The sequence below is a fragment of the Ovis aries genome, chromosome X, assembly GCF_016772045.2.
Source record: "Ovis aries strain OAR_USU_Benz2616 breed Rambouillet chromosome X, ARS-UI_Ramb_v3.0, whole genome shotgun sequence".
NCBI lineage: Eukaryota > Metazoa > Chordata > Mammalia > Artiodactyla > Bovidae > Ovis > Ovis aries.
In genome coordinates, this window is record NC_056080.1 from 39,980,962 (window position 1) to 40,003,234 (window position 22,273).

General features: G+C 37.1%; 1 protein-coding gene across 10 annotated transcripts in view; it reads right to left on the bottom strand.

Moving 5' to 3' along the window:
• MED14 (mediator complex subunit 14) overlaps positions 1-22,273 on the bottom strand; it is a 63,701-nt gene that overhangs the window by 23,554 nt on the left and 17,874 nt on the right. For 5 of the 10 annotated variants that reach the window (XM_042241923.2, XM_060407377.1, XM_042241924.2 and 2 more), the window contains 10 exons: positions 18,216-18,341; positions 17,221-17,337; positions 15,835-15,913; positions 12,302-12,461; positions 9,221-9,415; positions 8,694-8,828; positions 5,868-5,944; positions 1,317-1,477; positions 1,063-1,209; positions 299-390 (listed from right to left, as the gene is read on the bottom strand). In XM_042241923.2, coding sequence (XP_042097857.1) covers positions 299-390; positions 1,063-1,209; positions 1,317-1,477; positions 5,868-5,944; positions 8,694-8,828; positions 9,221-9,415; positions 12,302-12,461; positions 15,835-15,913; positions 17,221-17,337; positions 18,216-18,341 — 1,289 coding nt within the window. The remainder of the gene's footprint in view (positions 1-298; positions 391-1,062; positions 1,210-1,316; positions 1,478-5,867; positions 5,945-8,693; positions 8,829-9,220; positions 9,416-12,301; positions 12,462-15,834; positions 15,914-17,220; positions 17,338-18,215; positions 18,342-22,273) is intronic. The other 5 variants (XM_060407376.1, XM_060407380.1, XM_060407378.1 and 2 more) reach the window with 1 other exon arrangement.

Genomic DNA, 22,273 nt, shown 5'->3' on the forward strand with positions numbered 1-22,273 from the left:
ATCACGCTGCTAAGTAGATTTGAAATCAGTGAAGAAAGAAACACAAATACCAAAAGTACATTACGTTGCCAAAACTCTTTATGAATATACACTCTGAAGAGGGTATAATTTTTGTTTTCAATTTTTAAGAGTTAACCATTACAAAATACTATAACAAAGTATTTAAAAATATCATTTTATCCCTAATTTTTACTTGTAGCCTCAATTATTTCAAGAAAGTTTTCATAACTATTGAGTTCTTGATTTTTTAAAAAGACTTACAAAAGGAACTTTAGTTTTTAGCAATTCATAAACTTACTGAACTTCCCTTGGTGGTTCCGTAACACAAGATAAGTTTTCGGTAATTATAAACACGAACTTCTGAGAAAATGTTTAGATGAGTGGGTATGTCTAAACAGAAAGAAAACAAAAAGGAATTTAAGATTATACATGTAAAACTTTAAAATATATATGCGAAAAAGAAGAGATCTTGGTAATATTATATGCCTAGATAGAAAGGTCTCTCTCTTTTTTTAAAACTAGGTTATAAAGAAAGAGAAATAAAACAAAAAAAGATCAACAGCATAAATAGTTAGTAGGCTCAAATTTCCATTTAGACAGACAGGGGCAGGGCTGGGCAGTGGGGGAGATGTACTGAAGCACAGTGGTTCAGGGGTTCCAATTCCAGCCCTGTCTTTTACTAGCTATGTGAACTTCAGCAAGTTTCTTAAGTCTCTGATTTGTTGTCTTCATTTTTGACACGAGGAATGGTAAATTACTTCCCTCATAGGGTTACTGTGAGGAATGAATGAGTTAATACAAGCAAAGTTGTTATTACATTTATGGTACCTAATAAATTCTCAATAAGCACTACTATAATCTTGTATACCTTTGTGTAAATATTTCTGAATATATACAAATTGTAACAGTAGCTGTCTCCTGGGGAAGGAAACTAAGTTGGAGGTAAAACAGAAAACTTTTGCCTCAGGATTTTTTTTTTAACAGTGTACATGTTTTACTTCCTCCAAAGGCATTGGCACAGGGAGGGATACCTGCCCTCCCCCACAAGATGATCACTTGTACCTGGTAGAGAACGTGCAAATTCCAACACACACTCATATAATCGTGCAATGCTATTCCAATCATTAAGGAACATTTCAACCACTTTTCTACCACCAACAGGTTCAGACAACAGGTTTTCATATGTCAGATAAACATGCCGGGATGGTCCTACAAGATTAAGAGAGAAGATTAATAGGAATCAATACTAAAAAAAAACAAACCCAAAACAACAGAAATAGAAACATGCAAAGACAAAAGTGTGTGAAGCATCTCACCTTGTTCCCTGGTAGAAGTGCCATTAAGTGGGCAATTTGCAAACACTAGCTCTGCCACCCATGTGCGGTTATTTCTGCCTTGTAATCGGAAAGTGCAGTCAAGGAGAGAGCGGTCCAGAGCCTTTTGGGTTTCCTCATTTACACCCTTACAGGGAGGAATTCTGGTGATGAAAGATAGCATATGAAGTGTACTCCACATCACAGAAAGACAAAAGCACAATTTACACAATGACAGGCAGGGTATCACAGTAGAGCTTCAGTTCAAACTCTACTACGAGGTACCTTCTGCAAGAGGAGGAAGCAATCCATAGCAATTCACAACAATTAATAGCATTTAACCCACTTTCATTCCTATCAACGTGGATTAGGACTCTCATTTTAATGGTGATGTTTGCCTTTGTCGTTAATCTGGTTATTAGAAAAGACCACAATTTCTCAGAAAATCAAATATGCTGACTTTCTATGAAATCTACCTAGAATATCCTCAAGGAAAAGTTAAGGAGAACAAAATATTTTAAGACCAGACTTTGAAGGCAGCATGATCTAGTGAAAAGGACAAGGCTCTGGAATCAGGCACCTGCATCCTAATTCTGGCTCAGCCACATTCACCCTCTCTGAATTTGTTTTGCAAGTATAAAATGAAGATACATAATTACCTTCTGGGTCACTGATTTTAAAACATGATGAAACATATATATAAAGTGCTTACAGTGGTTGGTTCAGCAGGTATTCAGATATGTTAGTTTCTCCTTGCAGTAAAACCAAGTCTTAATCACTAACCACCATGACAAAATTTCAGGTTCATTATCTCCCCCGCCTAATTATTTCATTATTTCCCCTCCTCCACTGTAGAGGTAACTCATTGTGATGGAGCTATTCATGTATAAACTCATTTACCATACATACTGTCTCTTATATATACCACATATACAAGAGGAATGTATTAGCTTTTGTGTTTTATTTTTTTTTTTTTTTTTTATTTTTTTTTAATAAACCCATCTTCCCAGAGGCTCCTAAGGGAATGAGTTTTAAAGTATCTCTCAGGTTATTTTAAAGGTCAAAGTTTTATGTGTGAAAACTCTTCTGCTAGCTTTTTCTTTTTCTTTTTTTTATTTTATTTTATTTTTTTAGGAAATACTTTTATTTTATTTTTTTTTATTTTTTATTTTTTTATTTTTTAATTTTAAAATCTTTAATTCTTACATGCGTTCCCAAACATGACCCCCCCTCCCACCTCCCTCCCCACACCATCTCTCTGGGTCATCCCCATGCACCAGCCCCAAGCATGCTACACCCTACGTCAGACATGGACTGGCGATTCAATTCTTACATGATAGTATACATGTTAGAATTCCCATTCTCCCAAATCATCCCACCCTCTCCCTCTCCCTCTGAGTCCAAAAGTCTGTTATACACATCTGTGTCTTTTTTCCTGACTTGCATACAGGGTCGTCATTGCCATCTTCCTAAATTCCATATATATGTGTTAGTATACTGTATTGGTGTTTTTCTTTCTGGCTTACTTCACTCTGTATAATTGGCTCCAGTTTCATCCATCTCATCAGCTTTGGTGTTTTAAAATACCCATCTATCTCTTCTCCTCTTGCAGCTTTATGAACTATTTGTCATAAAACATTATGAGGTAATAGATTTTAGCAGTTTTTTCAGTACTGGATGAAATAATGAGATAATACTTAATTACACACTATCCTTGAACTCATAGGAAAGAAAGAGGAGTTAATCAGATTTGATATAATTATTATCAAAATCTAAGGCAAGAAACAACAAACATAACTAGAAATATGGAATTTAGGTTCAGGCCTCTTAGATATAACACCCAAAACAGGACTCCTCAATGTCAGCAATACTGACTTTCTGGGAGGGAGAATTCTTTGTTGTTGGGGGGCGGTTGTCCTGTGCAGCCTTGGCCTCTATCTACCGGGTGCCAGTAGCATCTCCCACCCCTTCTCAGTCAATAATAATCAAGAATATCTCCAAACATTGCTAAATGTTCCCTGGCAGGGAAAACTGTTCTGTGGTTGAGAACCACTGACCTAGAATAAACAATGTAAGAGAGCAAAAAGGGTGGAAACTTTGCTCAAGAGCTCATAACCAGGCACTGCAAGCATGCTGCTCTCGAGACTTGTGTCATCTGTGTGGTGTGATCAAGGCTCTTTTGAATCTGCACAAGGCAACAGCTCCATGAACCAGAGCAGCCTAAGGTGTTTACCATGATATTTTCAGAAATACAGCAAGGAGACCTGCTCAACAGATTTTCATGGAGATAAGTTGAAGAACAGACTGTATCTTTAGCAAAGAGGAGAAAAATGTGCTCAGTTTTAAAGCTTTGAAGTATCTACTCATATTTCCACTTAATATGAAAATACCTAGGACTAAAAGCTTAAAAGTTTCTGAAGATTAAATGTATTAAAGCAATTACTTAATAATTAGATCTAGACCAGATTTTAATAAAATCATATTTAGACATTATTTTTTTCCTTCTTCACATCTATGAAGAAAATACCCCCAATAATGGACATCATGTGCCAGACAAACAGATCTCTTTATCTGTTTCTATGTATTCTCCTAAGTTTTAAATAAAGAAAACAATAGCCAGGATATAGTAAAAACTTTCTTAAAAATTACTGTGAAATGAAAATTTAAAAATATGAAGTGCTTTCTTTCTAGGTAAGGACTATAATGAATTCTCTTGAGCACAAGAAGAAAGGGGACTGAAATTTCTTTCGTAAAACTGCTGAGAGCAAGACATTTTAAGATTGCTGTAAAACATGAAAAAATAAGAGAACACAAATGTTATCATCTATTAATCTGCAATTGTCAAGAAGAATAAAAAGAAACATCCCATATTTTAGGCAGCAGTAATATAAAACCAAAGGCAAATAAACTGAAAGTATTACATTTCCTTTTGATGTCTATTGGAAAACCAGCTCACTCTCTAGAAATCATTTTGTGGACATGGCACTATGGTAGCCAGGCAGGGCAGCTTTTCTAGTTCTTCAACTCTTTATCTAAAGTAAGCACCACGACACGTGGGTGGAGTGCATGCTATCTGCTAGACCTTCCCATCTTCCACAGGACAAACTGATTTGCAAGCAACAAATTGGTTACAAATTGATTCCTGCCGGCTCAAACTGCAGAGCCGTCATGTCTTGGTAGACAGAGAAATTCAATAAATAAAAATCGCTTCTGTGGTGTATATTATTAAGCAATATCTAAGAAACAATACAAATGCAAAAAAGAAAACTGCTTTCTGCACCAAAAAGGCTGACCTCTTAAAAATGACATTTGAGCTTTGCAAGCCCATCCTGGTCAACTCATAAATCACACATGCTGCCTTAGTTTTCCCTCTAAGCATCCACTGGCCCCTAGTCCTCTACCCATTTAGAACCAAGCCCTCTGCACATCTCCTACCATGTACTTTTCCCCAGTGATCTAAGTTACTATCCCAGTTTAATTACTTCCACCTTGGTAGTGACTCATCTATTTCCCCTGCCCAGACCTGTCACCTGAGTTTGAGACACATCCTTGCCTGCCCAAAAAGATGTCTAGACACCTCAAACTTAGCAAAACCGCTTCAAACTCACATCTTCATTCCCTTGTCTCAATAAACACTACCACCGTCCATCATCTGCCTAAGATAAAACTAAGAGTCATCTCTGCCACCTTCTATTCTCTCTCTCTCTCTTTCAGTATCACTTATAAAGACTTCATCCCCTAAGTCTTTATGGAACTTGCCCTGGTCCAAGCTACCAACAACTCTGGTGTGAACCATTTCAGCAACTGGTTTTTCTACTTCAGTGTTGTTCCTCTCCCATTTATTCTCCATGTTGCTATCAGGGCGAGCTTTCAAAAAAAGAAAAAAAAAAAAACACCTATCTAATGATGTCAGTTTCTGCTTAAAATCATCTGACGGCTCTTTACTGCCATTCGGATAAAGTGAATTCCTTAAGGACATTTACACCAAGGCCCTATAGGATCTGACCCTTCCTGTGTACATCTGCAGGCTCATCTCCCCTAATTCCTGCCATGCCCTACTTCTTTCAGTTCCAGGATGCCGAGCTTTCTCTCCCCTCTAAGCCTTCATTTTAGCAGTTACTCCTTCTGGTTGGGACACCCCCTCCCACTGTAGCTCCCTTTCCTCTGGCTAATTCTCACCTTTCCTTCAGTCCAGGTACAACGGGTACTTCCGTGGGGATACTCTTCCTGATTTTCAAACTAGCCCAGATCCCCCTGCTATGTGAACCCACAGCATCCTGAAGGGCTCTACCAGAATTCAAGCCTGACACATATACTCAGAAAACATCTGCTGAATGAATGAAAAAAAGCCAGGGGAAGGACATCCTAAAATACCAACAGGTGCTGGATGCCCACTTCGCAGGTAAAAGAGAATCCTCTCCTAAACTGTAATTCCATACAGAAACCTGTGACATCCACAGATTCTGAACTCTGCTTCATGCTGACTCGCAGGAGTAGCACTGGCGGTATGGCTGCAGTGTGTGGCACCACATCAGACGCATGACAGGGACTTACTTCAGTAAGCGAATTGCGTGGCTGAAGCCATCACCTTCCATTTGCACTCCTTGATGTGGAATCTCCAGATTGGACAACTGGAAAGAGAAAGGTACAGTTATATGAGACCACTTTTCTAAGTACTATTGTCTCTCTTCTCATGGCATCTGTTCTAGAGTCGTGAGCATTGTCCCCCCTCATCTGATTTCCTGGGGAACTAAATAAGACTGGTTTCCTTGCATGATGCAATTAACGTCTATCTGAAAACAAAGTATGAGTCATAGCCACATCTCATTTTTAATCACAAACAGTATTTTTCAGTTTATAACTTTTCTGGAATACATTTTTTTAAATAACTATTTCCTCTGTGAAACTCGAAAAGAAAAGATTTTCAGTTGATGCATTTATCCAGAGACCCTGCCAGTGGAACTACAGCTTATTTGGGTATGCTGGGAAGTCATTCTAGTCACCTAGCAGAGGAACACACTTGCCTTCAAGCAGATATTCCCAGGTCTTCTCTGACAGACTATATATTTATATCCACCTTATCCCAGAAAGGATTTAAGGCAGCCTTAAGCATATCACTGAGCCCTGCTCTTTGGGCCTGGGAAGAGCAGAGGTGTAGAAAAACAGCTGCTGACCATGAAGTAGGGCCCCAGATTCAAAAGACAGCAAAGTGTGGGAGAGCTCAAAAATACTGCCTCTGTTCTATGGATCACAAATATCAACATTCCTGCTAAGATCAGATTTAGTTATTCACATCTCAGTGTAAACTACCTTAAGCAGAAAATGTGCTTGCTTTTGCCTTTATCATCTTTTTCAATGAGAGAAGAGAAAGTTTTTAAGAGCTTAATTGAGTTCAATAGAGTACTACAGAATGCTGAATAGCCTACATGTGCAACAGGTACAGGAACACAGAGAAGGAGAAAAGAGGCCAATACGCTTACAGGTGTCTATGTGGGCACTACAAAGACACAAGCTTTTGCAACTTCTGGACTGTGGGTCATGAGGATGAGAGCAGACAATGACTGAGGCATTCCCCCTGGGTATCATGTAGCCTCCCATTCCACTGCAAGGGAGTAACTGAATGACATTCATGTAATCCATCCATGGGTTGTGCTTGGTCACTCAGTCATGTCCAACTCTTTGCGACCCCATGGACTGTAGCCTGCCAGACTCCTCTTTCCATGGATTCTCCAGGCAAGAATACTGGAGTGGGTTGCCATGCCCTCCTCTAGGGGATCTTCCGAACCCACAGATTGAACCCAGGTCTCCCTCATCGCAGGCAGATTCTTTATTGTCTGAGCCATCAGGGAAGCCCAATCAATCCATGTAGCATGATGAAAAACCCCAACGACAGAGTCAAATAGTTGGAAGCACAGACACTGTAGGAGCTCTGGACAGTTTCCAGACAAGAGGACACCCATCAGGCTCACAGTTGTAGCAGCTGGGACATCGAGGACATGAGTTTCTACTTTAGTCACCTATTTCTGGGCTTGGATTTTCTGGGCTACTGCTGCTCCTCACAATTTCACACCTTATTTTCTGCCTTTAGATCCTGAAGCCCTATAAAGCAGCAACTGGCATACCATAGCTCATGAGCCAAATCTAGCCACTGCCTGTTTTCGTAAATAAAGTTTTATTGGAACACAGCCACACTCATTTGTTTAAATATCAACTATGGCTGGTTCACACTACAACAGCAGAACTGAAGAGCTAAAAAAGAGATGGACTGATGCTGAAGCTCCAATACTTCGGCCACCTGATGCGAAGAGCTGACTCAGTCAAAAAGACCCTGATGCTGGGAAAGATTGAAAGCAAAAGGAGAAGGGGATGACAGAGGACAAGATGGTTGGATGGCATCACCGTCTCAATGGACATGAGTTTGAGCAAACTCTAGGAGATGGCAAAGGACAGGGAAGACTGGCATGCTGCAGTCCATGGGGTCGCAAAGAGTTAGACAAAACTTAGTGACTCAACAATAATAAATGACCCACAAGGCCTAAAATATTTACCATCTGCCCCTTGATAGAAAAAGTCTGCTGATTCCTGCTCTAAAGCATCAGAGTGCTTTCAACAAGTCTTCCCAAGACTATTATCATCAGCCTAACAAATAATCCACTTCCACATTTCTAGGTCTTTCCTTCATCACCAATAATTTACAGAAGGGAGGAGTCTTACAAAAAGTAAAACTTTAAACTAGAGGGAAATAATTAAGATTTTCATGTATTACTTTTTAATTGTTGCCAATCCTTGGCCAAAGCCCTTTTTGGAAATACAAAAATGCAGGTTCTGTTACCTCCCTTTCCTTTCATGCTTGGGGATCATGCTGAATATCACACAATTGTGTACTCTTGAAAGACACTAACTGGGGCTAAGTCTATTGCTTCTTCCATGGGAAAAAAGTAAAAACTTAGTTTAATACTCTTTCTGACCTGCTTCTCACAAAGGAACCCAGTTTTATTAGTAAGCAATATGTAGAGCTTCACCAACTGAAAAATAAGCAACCCCTTTAACTATTAACCATCTCTTTAAAAAAGGTAAATAATGCTCCTTCGAGGTATACAAGTAAGGTTCTCAAAAGTTGTCTTTATTTTTTTTTTAACTGGGAAGAATTTACTTCCCATTTCCACAAAGAACAGAAGGCCTACAATTTGGAATCAGAGATAAATAACTCAATAATTTCATGGTGTTCATGTATACCATGAGATGTTGTGATTTCAACCCCACCCCTCCCCAAATAAATAAGATCACAACCATTTGGTTCTCCTAATGGAATTCAGGTAGCTTTAGCAAGGCATTTAAAACATTACTCTTTGGGTACCCAAAATTGTTCCAAAAAATTACCTCCAACCGAAGTCCTACAAATGGCATGTTTGTATCACACATAGCAACAAAGTGAGCAAGAACTTTATTGAAGGCACGCATTTCTCCTGATCGTTTGGTTTTCTTAGATTCTACCGGACATACATCATCAGACAACTAGAATTTAAGTGAAGAACACAAGCAGGTTAAAAAAAGAAAAAGTATGTGATGCAATCAGTTAAGCACTTGGACTACTATAACAAAAGTCAAAGTTAACCAAAACAAACCGTCATTCAACAAATGTTTACTGAGCAAATACTGACCTAAACACTGGAAATTTAGTAGTAAATATTATGTACTTAACAAGCTGCCTTGTGGGAAAGAGTGTACAATTAATTATTAATTAAAGGAGAAGCATTTTCAAGAATGTGTAAACATTTGTTACCTAAACCTTATTGTTGACCAGCCTCTTAAAAACCATACTTAATTCTTTCCCATTTAAAAATAGTTAAAAGAGTACAGCAAAGTTAAGACACAAACCCTGGGCTCATTTCTGTTTGTGAACGTACCTTGCGCTTGGTACTGGTTCTAGGCTGTTTCCCATTTTTTGTACGATAAACTGATTCCTGGAGGTTTTCCTTAAACTGCTGCAGCAAGAGGGCCATGAGAGGGCTGTCTTCACGATCCACTGCATTCACAGATAAGAAGTAGTACTTGTACGACAGTTGTGTGGGTTTGTTGGGAACTTCCAACATCTCTACAACCTAAAAAGGTCCAAATCAGAAATGAGACTCAGAGACATAACTAACTGTTAAGTGTTGAATATTTTCCTCCTTGTATCAAGTAGGGCTCAGAATTAAGGACAAATCAGTCATGATCTCAAAAAAAGCACTGCAATTAAATATGTAATTTGTTTTCTAAAAAACAGATCAGACTAAAGAACAATGATGAAAAAAAAATGACAACTGTATCTCATACTTGGAAGGATATAAAAATAAACCCTGATTTTTCAGCTGAAATATACAGTCACTACGAGGATGAGGATAACAAGAACATGAACAATAGTTAATACCGATAGAGTTTATCATGCGCCACGTACTCTCCTAGTGAGTGAAGTAAGTGAAAGTTGCTCAGCTGTTTGAAAGTTGCTCCGACTCTTTGAGACCCCATGGACTATTCAGCTCATGAAATTCTTCAGACCAGAATACTGGGGTGGGTAGCCGTTCCCTTCTCCAGAGTATCTTCCCAATCCAGGAATCAAACCCAGGTCTCTCGCATTGGAGGCAGATTCTTTACCAGCTAAGCCACCAGGGAAGCCCTATACTCTCCTAACTACTTGACAGATGTTAACACATTTAATCCCAGTAACTCAGTGAAGTAGGGATTCTTATCTTCACTTTTCTGATAAAGTTAGGCACAAAAAGCTTAGATTAATTGTCAAAGGTCTCAGAGCTGAGAAGTGACAGATTCACGCTTTGATCTTAGAAGTCTGGATCCAGAGACCTTGCTCTCACTATAGAGGCTTACTATTTTCAAGGTCTACCTAAAATTTAAGAAGAGTCCCCTAAATACTTGAGTGAGAGAAATAAATGCCACTGGACAGGGCTCTTGACCAAGACACACTTATCTGTCTCTGTTCCTGTCTCTCTCCTCTCTCTACCCTATATGTCCCCACATAGTCTCTTCAGGAAATTGTTTGGCCAACACCTAAGACTCAACACTGAGGAAATGAATTAAAAGTAAAATGGAACTTCACCTAAGATATATGGACAGCAAATCAGCAGATGAAAAGATATTCAATATCATCAGTCATCAAGGCAGCGTAAATTAAGACTACAATAAGATACCACTACACATCTATCAGAATGGCTAACTTAAAAAAAAAAATCGCAATAACAAGTACTGGCAAGAATGCAGAGCAACTACAACTCTCACGTATTGCTGGCAGGAATGCAAAATGGTCTGGCCACTTTGGAAAACAGTTTAGCAGTTTCTTATAAAGCCAAACATACACTTAGTGTGTGACCCAACATTCCCACTTTTACTTATCCAAAAGAAATCACCAAAAAAATCTATATGCAAATACTTATAGCAGCTTTATTCACAACTGCCCCAAACTAGAAACAATACAGATGGCCTTCGACGAGAGGCTAAACAAACTGTGATACATTCATACCACGGAACACTACTTAGCAATAAAAAGAATGAACTATTGTAAATACAACAATATGGATGAAAATCAAAGGCATTATGCCAAGTGAAAGAAACTACTGAAAGGCTAAACTGTAGGGACAAAAAACAGGTCAGTGGTCACTAGAGAGAGCAGACGGAAAGTCTGATTATAGAGAGGAAGCATGAAGAATTCTAGGGGGTGATGGATAGCTTCTGTGTCTTACTAAGATAGCAGTTACAAAACTGTATGCATTTATTAAACTCCAGACACTTAAAAGTCTGAATTTTTACTGTGTGTAAATTATATCTTAATAAAGCCAGCAAAAGTAAAATAGCAAAGACATTTAAGGGCAATAAGACTTTCCTCTATTCTTCTTAAAGGCTATGGTAGTTTTCACCACTATTATGTACTCCTAAGTGAGAAGGATGAAGCGTGATATACATTCAGTTTGGTCTAAACCATGTGAAACAAATTATTGCTTTATAATAAACCACTAGTTATTGAAACTGAAAGCCTGGCATTTTGTTGATACTAAATAAAGTCAGAAAATACATGTAGATCAGGCAGCACATGGAGAACTGAAACAACAATCCTGTCACATGCCAAATCCAGCTCCACAGCTGGGGTTTTACAATTCAGAAAACAGTGAATTCATATCAATGACAGACTTATTTGTCAACATAAGTAACCCTAACTTAAGATATATCAGGCTACACAGAGTACCTTTTGATGATAGTATCTTTTTAAAAGTACAGCTTAAAGCTTCAAAAAATTCACTCCCATTGAATTAAGTTTTTCAAACACCTTAGAATCTTAGCCAAAAGTATCTACTTGGTGTACACAAAAACTTCTACATGCAGGAAATACATTTATGAAACATATGAGTACATATTTCAAGCTCTTGCAAATTTTAACCAGTTCAATAATCTGAAAGAAACTACTAGAAAAATCTAGAAAGGGTGAAAAAATGAGGGTTTTACTGTATACTGAAAAGTACATGCAATCAACAAAATGGATACATATACCTTCAATTAAGGATGAGAAAATAAAGCTAATTTAGTCCATCATGTTTAAAAAGCAGCATTATGCAAGCTAACACTTGATTAAAACCAAACAAGTGTATCTGACACCAAAACATCTCCAGATCTTCACAACAGTTGCTTTCAAATTTTTTCTTACATAGAGGAGATGCCTAATTCCAAGCAGAAACTAGGCCTCACTATAGGACAGATCCTGGGTTGTGGGACGGGGCATACCTTATATTCCCCAAACCCACCTAATCATTGTATTATTTCCTACAGATAAGATTTTCTCTCTGCCCCATCCCTACCAACTCTCCCCTCTCTTGGCTTCAGAATCATTATACAAAATTCAAATATCCCATAAAAAATACATTTGCAAATTAAACAATAAATGATTCAAGATACAAATAGAATTATTGAATTCAATCACCGAAATCACCCCTTTGCATACTTACAATGTAGTATTGTGGAAGACGGGTAAGTCTGACAAACAGCTTATTCTTAGAAAGGTTTCCTATGGGATGAGTCGAATAATTGGACAGCTGCAATGTTTCACTGGTTATTGTAGGCAGGTGTTTTATAGATTGTTTGCAACGCTGTTGTCCAAGCCAAAACCTTAGTTTAAAAGAGATCATCCACATCACAAAATCAGACTTCTGATTAACTGTGTGCTACTGTTTTACAAATAGATTATTAAAACCCACTAAAAAACCAATTAATATATGAAACTTAACCGAACTACTAAAAGGACATATGACCATAATGATGAATCATTTCTCTAATCTTGTACTGGACCACTAATTTTAGTTTAAAGAGTTTAAACTGCAGTGTGAATGACCTTAATTAGTTATAAGGTAGAATCCACTAGTATTAAGGCTGAGAAAGTATCAGTTTATTATAGGAGATGAAAGATCTCCTGTGGTTTATAAGACAATACAAACTAATCTCAACATCTTTTATAAAATGCCTGAAGTGTTTATAAACCAAAATAGAACAATAAATAAATATAAAAGTATCTCATTTTCCTGGTTATCACTGGAGATCTCCAGTTCCAGTTTTTATCCTGCTCATATAAAAGTGATAGGTATGTCTAGCAGGTGCCAGTAAGTGTTCATTACCTTCCTCTCTCAGTTAAGCCACTAGATTTCTTTGTTGCTTTTACTGTAGTACCTCTCTCATTCCTTTTATCTGGTTATCTATCCTAGAGACCAATATCATATTAACATGTGAAAAAGGTAAAATGATAGGTACACAAACTCACTGATCCACCATGAGACAACTAAAAAAGTAAGAATACACATTTAGAAGCTTTTCATAGCAATATAACAATGCCACAACATCCAAGCTCATGATCAGTTGGCTTGTCTTACATAATAGGGTACCGACCAGTTTGGGTGCTGTTGCATTTGAGTGATGAGCTACGTGATACAAAGTGCGTGCTAGCTATGTGCAGTAAGAAGAAGTGAAGTGAACTGAAGTCGCTCAGTCGTGTCCGACTCTTTGCGACCCCATGGACTGTAGCCTATCAGGCTCCTCCGTCCATGGGATTTTCCAGGCGAGAGTGCTGGAGTGGGTTGCCATTTCCTTCTCCAGGGGATCTTCCCGACCCAGGAATCGAACCCGGGTCTCCCGCATTGCGGGCAGACGCTTTACCATCTGAACCCCATAGTTAATGTGTAATATTTTAAGAGCAGTTTGAAAACTATTACCCCAAAAATGTATAAAATCTGAACACTGCTTTTTTATACTGAAAAACAAATTTAACTATAGCTTCACAGGATCAATTGCTAGAACTATTAATAAAGGAATGACGATAAATTTTTTAAATATACCAAAACATACTTCATTTTGGAAGACAGTTAAAAACAAATACCCTGAACTTGCCACAATTGCTTTCAAATCTCTACTTCCAGTCTTATCAACATATTTTGTGAGACTGGTATCTCTACTATGTATGTTATTTTTTAAAAAACACAGAAACATTTAAGATAAACATTATCTCCTGTAATTATCATCACCAATCCAACTTAGATTAGTCACAACAAACCAGAAGCTCTTTTGCCACATTAAACATGAATAATAAATGCAAGATATTCCTTCAGAGCACATAAGGAATTGCTATTTCACTCAACTTTTTTGTTATGACTTTGTGGAACAAAAAGTTTAAGTGATGAGTAACTTGTCTATACATGTGTACTTTCAATGAAAAATGTACAGATTTTGAATTTTTTTATTATTTTTTGTTCTGACCTTATTTATTGCAATGCAATTTTATGACTGTTGACTCTAATAAAAAATTGGGGCTTATATTTTGAACATGTTTTTTCATTTCTTTTTTCCTAGAATTTGTTCTCAGTGAATATTATTAAAAAAATTAATCACATGAACAGATTCCCAATACAACAGTCCCTAGAAAATATAAATTAAAACCACAGTCATACCTCGTCATACTCACTAGGGTGGCTATGGTCAAAGACAGTAACAAAGGCTGACAAGGATGTAGAGAAATGGAAACCCTCATACACTGTTTGAAGTGACTGTAAAATGGTACAGTTACTTTGGAAACTAGTATGGTAGCTTCTTAAATAATTCCACTCCTAGTGGAATGCAAAGTGCACACATATATTTGCACATGAATAGTCACAGCTGTATTATTCGTAAGAGTCAAAAAGTGGAAGCAATTCAAATGTCCATCAAATGATGAATGAATAAATAAAAGGTGGCCTAGTCATACCATGGAATGTTAGTTAAGCATAAAAAGGAATGAAGAATTGGTACATGCTTCAACATGGTTGAATCTGGAATCATTACGCTAAATGAAAGAAGCCAGTCACAGAAGACCACATACTTTATGATTCCATTTTTATGAAATGTTCAGAAAGGGAAAATCTACAAAAACAGAAAGCAGATTCATAGTTGCTTGGGGTGAGGCTGGGAATGGGGATTAACCGTAAACGAGCATCTTTTTGAGGCAATAGAAATGTTAAGTGTTCTGAGACTGGATTGTGGTTATGGCTGTTACAAAACTCAGTAAATTTATGACAAGACATTGAATGGTACACTTAAAACAATTGAAGTTTATGCTATGCAAATTTTATTTAAATAAAGTTATTTCAAAAAATTAATGTCCCATGATAGATTAGTGATAAACTGATCAAAGATCATCTGAGAGGCATTATAAGTGACAGACCTTTCCTATAAATAATGTGAGTTTAAGTACAGGTACATATTTGATAAGTTTAAAGCTTTTGGGACTTGATGTCTTTGGTTTTAGGCTATATTTCTACTAGCTGGAACTGCCCAACAACCTCAAATTATGCAAGATGTGAACTATTAAGACTTAAGTATTAAAATCCCACTGAACAGTCTGCCCCACCCCCACCACACCATTTGCCAGTTTGGTTTTAATCTCTGATATTTATTTTTATTCCTTGGAATTCTGTTTTACTGATTTAAAGAGTCTATTAGAGTAGCCATAATGATACCTTTGTGTACCAGGGTGGGAATGAAACCTCAAACAATTATCTCTAGCATCATTTTCAATTTTATTTAGTGTAACAGTCTGAAGCATTCAAAGAATTCTGAGACAAACTGAATGAAGCAGACGACTACTCTGAAAGTATCAGCTGGTCGATTTATACCATGAAGATTATCCTAGGAAGAATCTACTGCACAGAACACTAGATACAATAAAATTCATTGTGTAAGTGATTTGTAGAGTGCTTATACAGGAGATAACATGACAAGGAATCAAAGTTGAGTATCATGCCCTTCATACCTATATTTGCTTTTGAGAGGAATTTGACATGAAGCACTGCCATCTCAGACCTAATTCAAGAAAATTTAGATTCTCAGTACCAAAAGGGGCTCAAGTTTCACATCATAAATATTAAGGATAGTGGCTGATCAAGAATAATGATGGGGAAGAAAATATATCTTGTCAAAGTAAGTTTCCATTTTTAGTTCTGAGCTAAATAAATAGCCTTACTTAAGTTGTTGAATCCAAGGAATGATCCGTTTCATATCATCATTCACAGACTTCTCCATGTCATCCAGTGTGGCTTGGTCTATAGCATAAAGCACTTCATTAATTAATGGCTTACACGAGACACAAGATATCCAGGTAACCCAAAATTTAAATGAAAGTTATTGTTTCAGGCAGAAAGTAGTGTTATTTTAAGTTAGAGAAAAGCTAAATGATAATGCATTATGAGGCATAAATTAATCTAATTTGTTTTCCGTCCTTAATTTTTAGGGAGAGTTATAGTTAAGATAATTAATAGCAAGTGTACATTAGCAGGAAGAATGAGTAACAAATACATTAAATTATTTGCCCATATTTTAATTACCCAAACTCTTAGTCTAGTTAGTTAACATTATAAATGTGTATGTATTTAAAACTCATAGTATCACTAGACTTAGAATTTTAAAAATTACAAAAACTATAAAACTTCATTAAAATGCTTATTTATTAAACACAAATGATCTCTGGCATAAGCAAGACCTGTTGGTTGAAGATTAGCTTGCTAAATAAGCAAGAGCTGTTGGCTGAAGATTAGCTTGCTATATGTCACTTAGAATTTTTAATGACATGAGAAAATGCTAATAATAGACTGTTGAATAGAATGCTAGATTTCTAATTTAATAAAATAGATATGCAACAAGCAACAAAAGTTTACTGTATACACATGGAACTATAGTCAATATCTCATAATAACCTATAATGGAAAATAATTTCAAAAATACTACATGTGTAAATGTATAACTAAATCACCTTGCTGTGCACCTGAAACACTAAGTCAACTATACTTCAATAAAATACATATATTCAGAAAAAGAATGTTGAACAAAAAGCAAAATATAAAATGATTTCAACTAAAAAAAAAGTAGAGAAAAAATTAGAAGAGCACTGCTATGGGCTGAATTGTGTGTGTGCTCTGTCAGTCGTGTCTCACTCTGTGACCCCATGGACTGTAGCCTGCCAGGCTCTTCTGTCCATGAGATTTCCCAGGCAAGAATGCTGGAGTTGGTTGCCATTTCCTTCTCCAGGGGATCTTCCCGACTCAGGGATTGAATCTGCATCTCCTGCATTGGGAGGTGGATTCTTTACCACTGAGCCACCTGGGAAGTCCATGGACTGAACTGCATCCTCCCAAATTCATATGTTGAAGCCCTAGCTCCTAATGTGATAGTGTTCAGAGGTGGAGCCTTTGGGAGATAATTAGGTTTGGATAAGGTCATGAGGGTGGGGGCCTCATATAAGATTAGTGCCCTTATAGAGACACCAGAGAGCTTGCTCTCTCTCTCTCTCTTCCTGCCATGTGAGGACACAGCAAGAAGGCTGACAACTATAAGCCAGGAAGAGAGCTCTTACCATAACTTGACCATGCTGGCAACCTTATCTCATACTTCCAATCTCCAAAACTGTGAGAAAATAAATTTCTGTTGTTTAAGTCACCCATTCTGTGGTTCTCTGTTATGGCAGCCTGAGCTAAGACAAGCATACATCCCTTAAAAACAATGATTACCAACAGGCAACTGTTTACTGCTTCTCTCATTTTTACACATTTAGTTTTTCTACTTATATGAGTATGTACTATTTTAATTATCAAGAAAACCATTAAAGTTTTGAAGAACAATTTCCTAACATGTCACTTATCATTTAGCCATCATAAATGTGATGTAATTCAAAGTAGTGAGGCCAGTTTTTCCCATGAGCAGTTCATAGAAAAACCTATCTTTATAGCCATGTAATATAACCAGAAAGGATTTTTATTTTCATAAATCTGGCTTAAAACTAATTTCAAATGGGAAATGTGCTAACATATTCAAGAATACTATATCATTAGCAACACAAAAACACTAAGTTTCCAGTGTTTCATCATTTCAGAACACCAACTTGGTAACAGAAAATGCCAGAAATCAAATTTCAATTTCTATTGTGTTTAAGCCAGAAAAAAAAAAAAAGAATTCTTTCCTCCAGGATTCTGTATTCAAATCATCTTGAGATATTTATACTATCATAAATTTGTTCTTCAGTCACAAATGACATTAGATTGTAGTCTTCTCCATGACACCCAACTATCAGTGGTAAAACAGTTAATCTAAGAAAAGATCAGCCATCAACATTATTACTTTTACATAAGAGAAACAACATGAATGGACTTCATATTGGGAAGTTTAACTTCTTGTACAAGAGAGTTAAAATGGGCCCCAAGGAAAAGACACCAGTCAGTTATTTCTTCCATATCTACTTTCTATATACTGTTTATACCACCCTTCCCAATACCTAATGGCAAAAATTTTTATTCTGCTTTTGTTAAAAATATTTTTCTTTATACTGAGTGAGTCTATCATTTAGTAACTTACCAAGTCCATAAAGCATCAACTGGAACATTCCAGAATGCAAATCGACAAAAATATGTAGACACTCTGAATTACCACAGGGCTCCAAGATGGGAACAACAAGAGCTGGAAGTGCAGTCTCTATGGACGCTGCAAAGTTAAAAATTAATTATATTTCTATCTGAATATTTCCCCCCCAAAAAATATATATATATTTCTCAGCAAGTAGAAACAAACCAACCACTGAAATGGTTCTGAATGTTAGAGAAAAGACATAACTTTGCTAACCTAAATTAGTACTATTATGTCAATTAATAATTCAAAGGAAGAATGTAACCTACAAGGTGACCTGAAACAAACATACCCATCCCAAATACTATGGCCAAACAAAAAACAAAACCCTCCAAGATTCCTTTAAAAAGGTTAAAATAGCTAATGAAAATTTAACCGTATCAATGAGGTATGTTCTAGCTTTGCTTTCAGTCAGTAATTACGAATAAGCTAATTTCAAGGATTTTCTTTTTGATATGAGTGCTTGATTGCTCAGTCGTGTCTTTGCAACCCCACGGACTGTAACCCACCAGGCTCCTCTGTCCATTCTCCAGGGGATTCTCCAGGCAAGAATACTGGAGTAGGTTGCCATGCCCTCCTCCAGGGAATCTTCCCAACCCAGGGATTGAACCCAGGTCTCCTGCATTGCAGGCGGATTCTTTACCATCTGAGCCACCAGGGAAGTCCCTTTTTGATATAGTGGGGGAAAAAAGTTGTTTGGTAAATAAAGTATATTTCATTCACAACCTAAATATTTTTAATGCCATTCTTCATAAAGAGAGATTTTTCTGGCAATTAGGGCCCATATATTTAAAAAACATTTGAAAGCTATTAAGCATTATTTATTATATAGGACAAAGTTTTTTTCAAGTTATTTATGTACCTCATTTTCAAGTCACAGATAAAATAAGAACAGAGGCAAACTACTAAACACAAATTCCCAATACTCATTCTAGAGTTTCAAAGTATTTCCACCAGGCCCAATTATCTTTCTCCTTAATCTCACAAGTTAACATAACAAAATCCAGTAGGGAAGCAAAGTACTGAAAGCACACCCACCGTGCGCTAATCAGACTGATGACCTGCAAAAGGAATAGGCTCTCCGGGTTACCACATTCCTCTAGAACTACAGTGCAGAAGGCAGGCAGGCAGTGAGGAGAGTGGTAATGTAGGCTCAGCCTTTCACCAGGGGTGACTTCTCTATGCTACTTCATTAAAGAAGGGCAAAGACATCTTCCTGTCCACACCACAGGTTCTCAGGAAGAAGCAATGACAAGCTTGTAAGGGTGCTTTGAAAAGCAAAGTGCTCAATAATATACATTATCTGTATTCCTTTCTGAACCAAAGGAAAAAACCAAAACCTCCCGCTATATAGTCTGCAACAAGTAAAATGGGAAGTGTTGCCATTGGTGCTATCTATACAAATTACTAAAGCAAAAAAGATTGCAGGAAACATATTTAATCAGATGAAAACTAACTGCTTTCAAGTATATCTAATGTATTTGCATACAATTCTTTAACATGCAGGTCCAGCTTAACTCTCACCTAAAACAAAAACAAAAAAACAGGACAGAAAGGCACAAACAGGAATTTCTTTTACAATATTCTATATTCAAATTAACGTAAAAAATTTTAAAAGTGCTTACAGACTTGAAGCAGACTTGCTGATTTTTAAAACACATCTGTACGTCTTAAATCCTAATAGGTTAGGAAGGTATTCTTTAAAGCAAAACTATTTTTAAAGTGTAGTAATAGAGTAAAACTAACTCTTGACAATTGGGATAACAATGATAATTTCAATCTAATTAACAAAATTAAATATTTTTGAAACAACAGGGAATCAGAGAATACAGAGAACACAGTCCAAAAGATATTAACAGAAAATATGTTCATATGTATCTCTGAACATATTTTATGGTTACCAGTGTCTGTATTTTTCTTTACGGAAAATACTGATAAAATACGTTAAGGCCCTAAGCATTTAAAGGCTACAGGTTTTAACGGAGAAACTTATAAACAATTAAAGGCTGTGCAAGATAACCAGGCTGCACACTACTTTTTCCTGCAGCAGGAATATACACACATCTCCTCTTTCATTTCTCCCTGTTTACTGAGGACAAGAGGAATGGACCAATAGATAGTAATACAAAGTGGGAAAACTAAGAGAAGCAATTAAGCCCCATTAGGAATTGCTGTGTGCGGTTCACAGCTTCTGAAACTGATCTCAAGACCCTGAATCTGGCGCTGACAGAGGACAACTTGAGGGAGAGCATCCTGGCTTCCTTGAGTCAGGTGATGCTGAGAAGGAGCGGCAGGACAAGTTACCTTTAGTGCCTTACATTGCTTTTTAAAAATTTCTCTCCAAAAGTCTTGCCTACTCTCCCCTAAGACTATCTCACCCCTATCTCCCACCCTCAAGAAACCACACACTACCCCTTGGGCTATGCAAAACCTGCAGTCTGTGCTCTCTCTAGCCCTTTCTTGAAATGCTCCATTCTCTGAGTGACTAATTTCCTCGCGTATCCTAGTGAGGAGCTGGAAGAAAAGACAGCTAATGAAGGGTTACTGCACGAAGAGATTCCCAGAACAGACTATGGCCCCTCGTCCCAGCAAAGGATCTGACTAAAGCATGCTTTCCCATCACAAAAGCGATCAAGTGAGGTTACGCTGTGTATAAATGCGTGAACGTGAATTTAAAAAAAACAAAACAAAACTTAAAGCCTATGTCCTAAAATGGTGAGTCAGCAGACCTTTTCCTCATTTCCAGAATTGCTCTGATTCAAGTAGGACTGAGGGACCCAACCTCACATGCAAGATCCTCCCTCTCCTCCAAAACTTAAGTCTCCAAAGCACCCTTCGCTAACACTGAGGACTCAACAGACTCACGGGGCTTGAAAACCACTGCTATAGTACACTCCTACTAGAATCAGAGATTCAGGAAGAGCCTGGAGTAACACCCTCAAATACAGATGAGGAGAAATGAGGCCCAGAGAATTTAAGTGACTTGTTCAAGAGCACATGAGCAGCTATACCAACATCTTCTGACTACTTAAGCAGTGATATCGCTACAAAGTGCCACTCAAGAAAAATCTTCACAACTTCCTTGAAAAACACACAAAATTATTCCCAGATAAACACCTTTTCAGAGTTCATTTTTCAAAGTAATTTAAATATCCCCCAGGCAATCATACTGAGCTTTTTTTTAACTTACTAAGCCTTGTTTACAGATAATACTATGGGCACAAGGTAATACCACTCAAAAACAATTGGGGTTGGGATAGTAAATGTTCTCATCATGATACTGGAAACTGTATTCCTGAAATGAAAACACTTACTTTCTAAATGACTGACCATTCGTCTCCTAACGCTCTGAATATACTAGGTAATTAGAAGATTTTTCACTCTGTGTACACCTGTATTTCTTATTTTGAACTCTGTTGATATATTACCAATTTTAAAAAATTGTTTTGAAGACATGGGATAAATTTAGCTTCATTTCAAAGAGGCATATTTTATAAACACATTATAAATATTTGCAAAGCTGCCTTATTAACCTTTTAGAAGGAAAATTAGAAGAATGAGATTCATATTAAAATGTTAAGTTAGCTTCTGTTTCAATAGGGAAGTTTTAGGCAGAGTCAATATGCATACATTTCAAAAATAAGGTCAAGCTAAATGAGAAAGAAGTAAGGAGAAAATTAGGACAAGCTTGATAGATCATAAATTAAAAGGCAGAAATGCCCAGCTTTTACAACAAAATCAATACATCAGGGAAAAAAGTCATTAAAAAAGACTCTTCATAAAATAAAAGCAGATGCTAATTTAAACAAAAGAAAGACATGCATGCTAAGTTGCTTCCTGTCAAGCTCCTCTGTCCATGGGATTCTCCCAGTAAGAACACTAGAGTGGGTTGCCATGCCCTCCCTCCAGGGGATCTTTCCTATCCAGGGATTGAACCCACATCTCTTTATGCCTCCTACATTGGCAGCTGGATTCTTTACCGCTAGGGCCACCTGGAAAGCCCCAGAAAT